The sequence below is a fragment of the Crinia signifera genome, chromosome 7 (genome assembly GCF_055691185.1).
Source record: "Crinia signifera chromosome 7, ASM5569118v1, whole genome shotgun sequence".
Lineage (NCBI taxonomy): Eukaryota > Metazoa > Chordata > Amphibia > Anura > Myobatrachidae > Crinia > Crinia signifera.
In genome coordinates, this window is record NC_139223.1 from 2,652,668 (window position 1) to 2,664,792 (window position 12,125).

The 12,125-nt window shown below is 44.1% G+C and overlaps 1 protein-coding gene across 9 annotated transcripts in view; it reads left to right on the forward strand.

Moving 5' to 3' along the window:
* The window catches only part of LOC146019720 (uncharacterized), a 121,810-nt gene that overhangs the window by 10,380 nt on the left and 99,305 nt on the right, over window positions 1-12,125 (forward strand). For all 9 annotated transcript variants that reach the window (XM_083152218.1, XM_083152223.1, XM_083152219.1 and 6 more), the window contains exon 3: window positions 6,948-7,001. In XM_083152218.1, the coding sequence (XP_083008344.1) occupies window positions 6,948-7,001 (54 nt within the window). The remainder of the gene's footprint in view (window positions 1-6,947; window positions 7,002-12,125) is intronic.

A 12,125-nucleotide genomic window follows, 5' to 3' on the forward strand; every position in this document is an offset into this window, starting at 1 on the left:
AATTATGACAATAAAGTTAAAAGATGCACTGTGACTCACTGGTCGCGTCTGGGAAACCGCTAAATTTCGCTCAGGATTTGGGCGAAAGGGTGTAGCCTACTGCATATATCTTCGTATCACCTGTTGTCCTAAGTTGCGTCAACTACCAGGACTTGGTGTATGTTGTAGCTCTACGGAGAGAGGTAAAGTAAACTGAAAAATAGTTTGCTGGTGTCTATACCTCACCCAGATTTCTATAATTCACCATCATACATTTAGAGGATGGTGGTAAAGAAAATATGGGGAGAGCCTCCGCAAATGAAAGATAGAAGATTGGCCGTAGTACCTTCTGCTGCTCGTTCAGTCGAGCCGTATATTCACTGTTGCTAGATTCAGCATTGCAGTGCAGATATGCGGGCGATTTTGCGAGTGAGAGGATTAATTATCCTTTAGTAGGAAGTTTTAGAGAGTTTAGAGAGTGTTGCTAGAGAAAGAGAGAGATAAAGTAGTAAAACCAGATAGATTGGCAGTGTCTATACCTCACCCAATTTCTACTGTTCCACCATCACAAATTTGGAGGATGGTGGATGAGAGAGTCGGGGAGAGCCTCTGCAATAGAAATATAGTAAGAGATTGGCCAAAGTGCCTTCTGCTGCTCAATTGGATCCGGCTGCTCACTCACTGTTATTCAGTTGAACATTGCAGTGTCTTGATGCTGCCAGTTCCTGAGAGTGAGAGAGGCTGAATTACCCCAATTGTAGGGATTTGAGGGTTAAAAAGAGAAGGAGGAGGTAGGTGGAATATGGTAGAGATAATTTCACTATAAGAGGTGTTCTTAGTAGCGAAAATATGTGGTGTTCTAATGCATATATACGAAAACACCAACTCTTATGTGGGTTATATTATTTGCTAGCCCAGGATTTCATTGCAGGGTCCAATATTGCTTATTTTTATGTATCGCGCTCTATGCACACGGAGCAGATTTTTAAGAAAGTGGCTACACAGTCTCTACAAAGGCCACTGGACCGTGGCTACAATGAGGGGACAGTTATTATTTGTTTACCCACAAAAAACATGCTGCGTAGCTGAGCTGCAGACATATATACCACTAGTATCTTTCCAATGAAAATTTTTTTTTAGTGGTTTACAGACATGGTTTACAGCAAAAACTTTTTTTATAGTAGCTAGAGAGGACCTGCGGTTATAATATGCTGCCCCAACAGGGGTTCCACATAGGCAGAGAAACTTTTATAAGAGTAAACATAGGTGCATTATGAGCACTGTGCAGAGGGATAGAATAATAGACACACTGTGTCCCGTTTTTAAGGTTTATGTTGCCATAATACGTGCATTTAGCAACAAAATTACACAAAGGTCGACACAGAGCAGAGAAATGTACCAAAGAAAATAATAAATACACATTAGCATGTTTTTTGTGGGTAAACAAATAATAACTGTCCCCTCATTGTAGCCACGGTCCAGTGGCCTTTGTAGAGACTGTGTAGCCACTTTCTTAAAAATCTGCTCCGTGTGCATAGAGCGCGATACATAAAAATAAGCAATATTGGACCCTGCAATGAAATCCTGGGCTAGCAAATAATATAACCCACATAAGAGTTGGTGTTTTCGTATATATGCATTAGAACACCACATATTTTCGCTACTAAGAACACCTCTTATAGTGAAATTATCTCTACCATATTCCACCTACCTCCTCCTTCTCTTTTTAACCCTCAAATCCCTACAATTGGGGTAATTCAGCCTCTCTCACTCTCAGGAACTGGCAGCATCAAGACACTGCAATGTTCAACTGAATAACAGTGAGTGAGCAGCCGGATCCAATTGAGCAGCAGAAGGCACTTTGGCCAATCTCTTACTATATTTCTATTGCAGAGGCTCTCCCCGACTCTCTCATCCACCATCCTCCAAATATGTGATGGTGGAACAGTAGAAATTGGGTGAGGTATAGACACTGCCAATCTATCTGGTTTTACTACTTTATCTCTCTCTTTCTCTAGCAACACTCTCTAAACTCTCTAAAACTTCCTACTAAAGGATAATTAATCCTCTCACTCGCAAAATCGCCCGCATATCTGCACTGCAATGCTGAATCTAGCAACAGTGAATATACGGCTCGACTGAACGAGCAGCAGAAGGTACTACGGCCAATCTTCTATCTTTCATTTGCGGAGGCTCTCCCCATATTTTCTTTACCACCATCCTCTAAATGTATGATGGTGAATTATAGAAATCTGGGTGAGGTATAGACACCAGCAAACTATTTTTCAGTTTACTTTACCTCTCTCCGTAGAGCTACAACATACACCAAGTCCTGGTAGTTGACGCAACTTAGGACAACAGGTGATACGAAGATATATGCAGTAGGCTACACCCTTTCGCCCAAATCCTGAGCGAAATTTAGCGGTTTCCCAGACGCGACCAGTGAGTCACAGTGCATCTTTTAACTTTATTGTCATAATTTGTGTGTATTACCACCTATATTAAAAATTAAGAATATTAAAAGCTAAGTTTTTAAAGTAATAATAATACATACAACAATACATTTTTCCACATATTTTGGTAATTTACAGGTATATCTGTATTTGCATACATGTATATGCAAATAACTGTCTAAGAGTGCCCCCAAAAAAGAGTCTTCTTTTTTCTCCATGTTAATTAACATTTATTTCTGACTCTGGGGAGCACCTCCAACCTATAAATATAAAAGGATCTTTCACCCCTTTTCTCCTTTGAGAAAAGGAACTCCTTTTGAGATATCAGTGTGATAGGATTTGGATTTATATTACAATACTCACTCCACGCATTAAAAAATCTTTTCGACATTTTAAGTTTATACAGTGGAGTATCCAGTGCGGGACCCAAACAAAAACGTATCAGACTATTATTACCAGTTATTATATAGCGCACACATATTCCACAGCGCTGTACAGAGACTATTATTACCAGTTATTATATAGCGCACACATATTCCACAGCGCTGTACAGAGACTATTATTACCAGTTATTATATAGCGCACACATATTCCACAGCACTGTACAGAGAATATTATTACTAGTTATTATATAGCGTACACATATTCCGCAGCGCTGTACAGAGACTATTATTACCAGTTATTATATAGCGCACACATATTCCACAGCACTGTACAGAGATTATTATTACCAGTTATTATATAGTGACCACATATTCCACAGCGCTGTACAGAGATTATTATTACCAGTTATTATATAGCGCACACATATTCCACAGCGCTGTACAGAGATTATTATTACCAGTTATTATATAGCGCACACATATTCCGCAGTGCTGTACAGAGACTATTACCAGTTATTATATAGCGCACACATATTCCGCAGCGCTGTACAGAGATTATTATTACCAGTTATTATATAGCGCACACAAATTCCACAGCGATGTACAGAGAATATTATTACCAGTTATTATATAGCACACACATATTCCGCAGCGCTGTACAGAGACTATTATTACCAGTTATTATATAGCGCACACATATACTGCAGCGCTGTACAGAGACTATTATTACCAGTTATTTATATAGCGCACACATATTCCGCAGCGCTGTACAGAGACTATTATTACCAGTTATTATATAGCGCACACATATTCCACAGCGCTGTACAGAGAATATTATTACCAGTTATTATATAGCGCACACATATTCTACAGAGCTGTACAGAGACTATTATTATTAGTTATTATATAGCGCACACATATACTGCAGCGCTGTACAGAGACTATTATTACCAGTTATTATATAGCACACATATTCCGCAGCGCTGTACAGAGACTATAATTACCAGTTATTATATAGCACACACATATTCCGCAGCGCTTTACAGAGACTATTATTACCAATTATTATATAGCGCACACATATTCCGCAGCGCTGTACAGAGATTATTATTACCAGTTATTATATAGCGCACACATATTCCGCAGCGCTGTACAGAGACTATTATTTCCAGTTATTATGTAGCGCACACATATTCTGCAGCGCTGTACAGGGACTATTATTTCCAGTTATTATATAGCGCACACATATTCCGCAGCGATGTACAGAGGATATTATTACCAGTTATTATATAGCGCACACATATTCTGCAGCGCTGTACAGAGGATATTATTACCAGTTATTATATAGCGCACACATATTCCGCAGCGCTGTACAGAGGATATTATTACCAGTTATTATATAGCGCACACATATTCACCAGCGCTGTACAGAGAGTATTATTACCAGTTATTATATAGCGCACACATATTCTGCAGCGCTGTACAGAGACTATGATTACCAGTTATTATATAGCGCACACATATACTGCAGCGCTGTAGAGAGACTATTATTACCAGTTATTTATATAGGGCACACATATTCCACAGCGCTGTACAGAGACTATTATTACCAGTTATTATATAGCGCACACATATTCCGCAGCACTGTACAGAGACTATTATTACCAGTTATTTATATAGGGCACACATATTCCGCAGCGCTGTACAGAGGATATTATTACCAGTTATTATATAGCGCACACATATTCCGTAGCACTGTACAGAGACTATTATTACCAGTTATTTATATAGCGCACACATATTCCGCAACGCTGTACAGAGATTATTATTACCAGTTATTATATAGCACACACATATTCCGCAGCGCTGTACAGAGACTATTATTACCAGTTATTTTATAGCGCACACATATTCCGCAGCGCTGTACAGAGTATAGTTGAACATTCACATCAGTCCCTGTCCCAGTGGAGCTTACAGTCTATATTCCCTACCACATGTACACGCACACATAGACATTCTAGGGTTAATTAAACCCACGCAAACATGAGGAGAATATACAAACTCCACACAGTTAGAGCCATGGTGGGGATAGAACCCATGACCTCAGTGCTGTGCGGCATTAATGTAACCATTACACCATCCGTGCTGCCCTGTATATATAACACATGGTGGGGATAGAACCCGTGACCTCAGCGCTGTGAGGCAGTAATGCTAACCATTACACCGTCCGTACTGCCCCGTATATATATAACACATGGTGGGGATAGAACCCGTGACCTCAGCACTGTGAGGCAGTAATACTAACCATTACACCGTCCGTACTGCCCCCTATATATAACACATAGTGGGGATAGAACCCATGACCTCAGTGCTGTGAGGCAGTAATGTTAACCATTACACCCTCCGTACTGCCCTGTATATATAACACATGGTGGGGATAGAACCCGTGACCTCAGCACTGTGACGCAGTAATACTAACCATTACACCGTCCGTACTGCCCCCTATATATAACACATAGTGGGGATAGAACCCATGACCTCAGCGCTGTGCGGCAGTAATGTAACCATTACACCGTCCGTACTGCCCCGTATATATAACACATGGTGGGGATAGAACCCATGACCTTAGCGCTGTGAGGCAATAATGTAACCATTACACCATCCGTACTGCCCTGTATATATAACACATGGTGGGGATAGAACCCATGACCTCAGTGCTGTGAGGCAGTAATACTAACCATTACACCATCCGTACTGCCCCGTATATATAACACATGGTGGGGATAGAACCCATGACCTCAGTGCTGTGAGGCAGTAATGCTAACCATTACACCGTCCGTACTGCCCCGTGTATATATAACACATGGTGGGGATAGAACCCATGACCTCAGTGCTGTGAGGCAGTAATGCTAACCATTACACCGTCCGTACTGCCCAATATATATAACACATGGTGGGGATAGAACCCATGACCTCAGTGCTGTGAGGCAGTAATGTAACCATTACACCATCCGTACTGCCCCGTATATATAACACATGGTGGGGATAGAACCCATGACCTCAGCGCTGTGAGGCAGTAATACTAACCATTACATCATCCGTACTGCCCCGTATATATAACACATGGTGGGGATAGAACCCATGACCTCAGTGCTGTGAGGCAGTAATGCTAACCATTACACCATCCGTACTGCCCTGTATATATAACACATGGTGGGAATAGAACCCATGACCTCAGTGCTGTGAGGCAGTAATACTAACCATTACATCAACCGTACTGCCCCGTATATATAACACATGGTGGGAATAGAACCCATGACCTCAGCGCTGTGAGGCAGTAATACTAACCATTACACCATCCGTACTGCCCTGTATATATAACACATGGTGGGGATAGAACCCATGACCTCAGCGCTGTGAGGCAGTAATACTAACCATTACATCATCCGTACTGCCCTGTATATATAACACATGGTGGGGATAGAACCCATGACCTCAGTGCTGTGAGGCAGTAATGCTATAACCATTACACCGTCCGTACTGCCCCTACTATACTGCATAGTACCAACACTGCCCCCTACACTATTCCCTGCCTAATACATACTGTGTACTATACTGCCTGATACCAACACTGCCCCCAGCCTACCCCTATACTATCCCCTGCCTTATACATATACTGCCTGATACCAACACTGCCCCCAGCCTGCCCCTTTACTATCCCCTGCCTTATACATATACTGCCTGATACCAACACTGCCCCCAGCCTGCCCCTTTACTATCCCCTGCCTTATACATATACTGCCTGATACCAACACTGCCCCCAGCCTGCCCCTTTACTATCCCCTGCCTTATACATATACTGCCTGATACCAACACTGCCCCCAGCCTGCCCCTATACTATCCCCTGCCTAATACATATACTGCCTGATACCAACACTGCCCCCAGCCTGTCCCTGCACTATCCCCTGTCTAATACATACTGTATACTATACTGCCTGATACCAACACTGCCCCTGCACTATCCCCTGTCTAATACATACTGTATACTATACTGCCTGATACTAACACTGCCCCCAGCCTGTCCCTATACTATCTATATTACACATGTATAATATTTATTTGTAATGTGCAGGAGCAGCGTCCCCACAACAGGGTGTACCCGGACCGCTGGCAGCCAAAGCTGGAGGTATGTGGGTATATCCTCACTAGCCGCACCCTCTTTAGACCCCTGTGCCAGCCTCATCTCCTTCTATACTCAGCGTCTGTGCCCCATGTGGTTGCCCTGGATGTCTGTGCCCCGTGTTGCTGCCATTGGCATCTGTGCCACATGCGGTTTCCCTTGGCATCTGTCAATGTGCCACATGCATTTGCCCTTGCAGTCTGTGCCCCGTGCAGTTGCCGTTGGTGTTCTGTGCCCCATGCAGTTGCCGTTGGTGTTCTGTGCCCCATGCAGTTGCCGTTGGTGTTCTGTGCCCCGTGCAGTTGCCGTTGGTGTTCTGTGCCCCATGCAGTTGCCGTTGGTGTTCTGTGCCCCATGCAGTTGCCGTTGGTGTTCTGTGCCCCATGCAGTTGCCGTTGGTGTTCTGTGCCCCATGCGGTTGCCACGGGTGTCTGTGCCCAGTGCGGTTACATAGTAACATAGTAATTAAAGCTGAAGTAAGACGTTAGTCCATCGAGTCCAACCTATGTAACATGTAGCTACTGACGTGAGTAAGTCATATCTATAGGATTCCCTTAGTAGCTGCATCCAGTTATAGTCATATCTGTAGGATTCCCTTAGTGGCTGCATCCAGTTATAGTCATATCTATAGGATTCCCTTAGTGGCTGCATCCAGTTATAGTCACATCTATAGGATTCCCTCAGTGGCTGCATCCAGTTATAGTCACATCTATAGGATTCCCTCAGTGGCTGCATCCAGTTATAGTCATATCTATAGGATTCCCTCAGTGGCTGCATCCAGTTATAGTCACATCTATAGGATTCCCTCAGTGGCTGCATCCAGTTATAGTCACATCTATAGGATTCCCTTAGTGGCTGCATCCAGTTATAGTCATATCTATAGGATTCCCTCAGTGGCTGCATCCAGTTATAGTCATATCTATAGGATTCCCTTAGTGGCTGCATCCAGTTATAGTCATATCTATAGGATTCCCTCAGTGGCTGCATCCAGTTATAGTCATATCTATAGGATTCCCTCAGTGGCTGCATCCAGTTATAGTCATATCTATAGGATTCCCTTAGTGGCTGCATCCAGTTATAGTCATATCTATAGGATTCCCTCAGTGGCTGCATCCAGTTATAGTCATATCTATAGGATTCCCTCAGTGGCTGCATCCAGTTATAGTCACATCTATAGGATTCCCTTAGTGGCTGCATCCAGTTATAGTCACATCTATAGGATTCCCTCAGTGGCTGCATCCAGTTATAGTCATATCTGTAGGATTCCCTTAGTGGCTGCATCCAGTTATAGTCACATCTATAGGATTCCCTCAGTGGCTGCATCCAGTTATAGTCACATCTATAGGATTCCCTTAGTGGCTGCATCCAGTTATAGTCATATCTATAGGATTCCCTCAGTGGCTGCATCCAGTTATAGTCACATCTATAGGATTCCCTCAGTGGCTGCATCCAGTTATAGTCACATCTATAGGATTCCCTCAGTGGCTGCATCCAGTTATAGTCACATCTATAGGATTCCCTCAGTGGCTGCATCCAGTTATAGTCACATCTATAGGATTCCCTTAGTGGCTGCATCCAGTTATAGTCACATCTATAGGATTCCCTTAGTGGCTGCATCCAGTTATAGTCATATCTATAGGATTCCCTCAGTGGCTGCATCCAGTTATAGTCACATCTATAGGATTCCCTCAGTGGCTGCATCCAGTTATAGTCACATCTATAGGATTCCCTCAGTGGCTGCATCCAGTTATAGTCACATCTATAGGATTCCCTCAGTGGCTGCATCCAGTTATTGTCACATCTATAGGATTCCCTATAGTGGCTGCATCCAGTTATAGTCATATCTATAGGATTCCCTCAGTGGCTGCATCCAGTTATAGTCATATCTATAGGATTCCCTCAGTGGCTGCATCCAGTTATAGTCATATCTATAGGATTCCCTCAGTGGCTGCATCCAGTTATAGTCACATCTGTAGGATTCCCTCAGTGGCTGCATCCAGTTATAGTCACATCTATAGGATTCCCTCAGTGGCTGCATCCAGTTATAGTCATATCTATAGGATTCCCTTAGTGGCTGCATCCAGTTATAGTCATATCTATAGGATTCCCTCAGTGGCTGCATCCAGTTATAGTCACATCTATAGGATTTCCTTAGTGGCTGCATCCAGTTATAGTCACATCTATAGGATTCCCTCAGTGGCTGCATCCAGTTATAGTCACATCTATAGGATTCCCTCAGTGGCTGCATCCAGTTATAGTCATATCTATAGGATTCCCTTAGTGGCTGCATCCAGTTATAGTCATATCTATAGGATTCCCTCAGTGGCTGCATCCAGTTATAGTCACATCTATAGGATTCCCTTAGTGGCTGCATCCAGTTATAGTCACATCTATAGGATTCCCTCAGTGGCTGCATCCAGTTATAGTCATATCTATAGGATTCCCTCAGTGGCTGCATCCAGTTATAGTCATATCTATAGGATTCCCTATAGTGGCTGCATCCAGTTATAGTCACATCTATAGGATTCCCTTAGTGGCTGCATCCAGTTATAGTCACATCTATAGGATTCCCTCAGTGGCTGCATCCAGTTATAGTCACATCTATAGGATTCCCTCAGTGGCTGCATCCAGTTATAGTCACATCTATAGGATTCCCTTAGTGGCTGCATCCAGTTATAGTCATATCTATAGGATTCCCTCAGTGGCTGCATCCAGTTATAGTCACATCTATAGGATTCCCTCAGTGGCTGCATCCAGTTATAGTCACATCTATAGGATTCCCTCAGTGGCTGCATCCAGTTATAGTCACATCTATAGGATTCCCTTAGTGGCTGCATCCAGTTATAGTCATATCTATAGGATTCCCTCAGTGGCTGCATCCAGTTATAGTCACATCTATAGGATTCCCTTAGTAGCTGCATCCAGTTATAGTCACATCTTTAGGATTCCCTCAGTGGCTGCATCCAGTTATAGTCATATCTATAGGATTCCCTTAGTGGCTGCATCCAGTTATAGTCATATCTATAGGATTCCCTCAGTGGCTGCATCCAGTTATAGTCATATCTATAGGATTCCCTCAGTGGCTGCATCCAGTTATAGTCATATCTATAGGATTCCCTTAGTGGCTGCATCCAGTTATAGTCATATCTATAGGATTCCCTCAGTGGCTGCATCCAGTTATAGTCACATCTATAGGATTCCCTTAGTGGCTGCATCCAGTTATAGTCACATCTATAGGATTCCCTTAGTGGCTGCATCCAGTTATAGTCATATCTATAGGATTCCCTCAGTGGCTGCATCCAGTTATAGTCATATCTGTAGGATTCCCTTAGTGGCTACATCCAGTTATAGTCATATCTGTAGGATTCCCTTAGTGGCTACATCCAGTTATAGTCATATCTGTAGGATTCCCTTAGTGGCTGCATCCAGTTATAGTCATATCTATAGGATTCCCTTAGTGGCTGCATCCAGTTATAGTCACATCTATAGGATTCCCTTAGTGGCTGCATCCAGTTATAGTCATATCTATAGGATTCCCTTAGTGGCTGCATCCAGTTATAGTCATATCTATAGGATTCCCTTAGTGGCTACATCCAGTTATAGTCATATCTGTAGGATTCCCTTAGTGGCTGCATCCAGTTATAGTCATATCTATAGGATTCCCTTAGTGGCTGCATCCAGTTATAGTCACATCTATAGGATTCCCTTAGTGGCTGCATCCAGTTATAGTCATATCTATAGGATTCCCTCAGTGGCTGCATCCAGTTATAGTCATATCTGTAGGATTCCCTTAGTGGCTACATCCAGTTATAGTCATATCTGTAGGATTCCCTTAGTGGCTACATCCAGTTATAGTCATATCTGTAGGATTCCCTTAGTGGCTGCATCCAGTTATAGTCATATCTATAGGATTCCCTTAGTGGCTGCATCCAGTTATAGTCACATCTATAGGATTCCCTTAGTGGCTGCATCCAGTTATAGTCATATCTGTAGGATTCCCTTAGTGGCTGCATCCAGTTATAGTCACATCTATAGGATTCCCTTAGTGGCTGCATCCAGTTATAGTCATATCTGTAGGATTCCCTCAGTGGCTGCATCCAGTTATAGTCATATCGGTACTCTTTACCTAGAACGGCGCCCGTCGTGCTGATCGCGGGTACATTTATGTATGGCCGCGACGCGACCGACGCGATGCCCGCGATTTCCCATTGAAACCAATGTTAAACATGAAAATCGTGTCGGTCGCGTCGCGGCCGGCCATAAATGTACCCACGATGCCCGCGACGCGATGCTCACGATTTCCCATAGGAATCAATGTTAAAAGGCGCGATGGACCCGATTTTAATGTTAAATGCCTCAATCCACCCGATTTGGCGATAGGAATCAATGTTAAATGGGCCACAGAGCCCATTAACCCTTAAATGTCCCCCCCAATTTTTAACGCCACCCCACGATCCACGCCAACCCGAAGCGTGGCGAGCGCAGCGAGCCCGCGAGGGGCGGCGGTACGCGTCCTCCGACCTTTTCATGCCCTACTATCCACGTCGGCGTGGTGTGAGAATATAATAGTGTGGCGAGCGCAGCGAGCCACCGAGCCCGAAGCGTGGCGAGCGCAGCGAGCCCCGCGAGGGGACGCGGATACCTTCACAGTTATGCGCGTCCCCTCGCGGGCTTCACAGGTGTCCGTGGCGACGCGGACACCTGTGAAGCCCGCGAGGGGACGCGTCTACCTGTGAAGGTATCCGCGTCCCCTCGCGGGGCTCGCTGCGCTCGCCACGCTTCGGGCTCGGTGGCTCGCTGCGCTCGCCACACTATTATATTCTCACACCACGCCGACGTGGATAGTAGGGCATGAAAAGGTCGGAGGACGCGTACCGCCGCCCCTCGCGGGCTCGCTGCGCTCGCCACGCTTCGGGTTGGCGTGGATCGTGGGGTGGCGTTAAAAATTGGGGGGGACATTTAACGGTTAATTGGCCCTATTTGGGCTGTGTGGCCCATTTTACATTGATTTCTATGCCCAAATCGGGTCCATTGAGGCATTTAAGTGTAAAATCGCGGTCAATCAGGCTTTTTAACATTGTTCCCTATGGGAAAATCGCGGTCATCGCGGTCATCGCGGCCATCCCGATT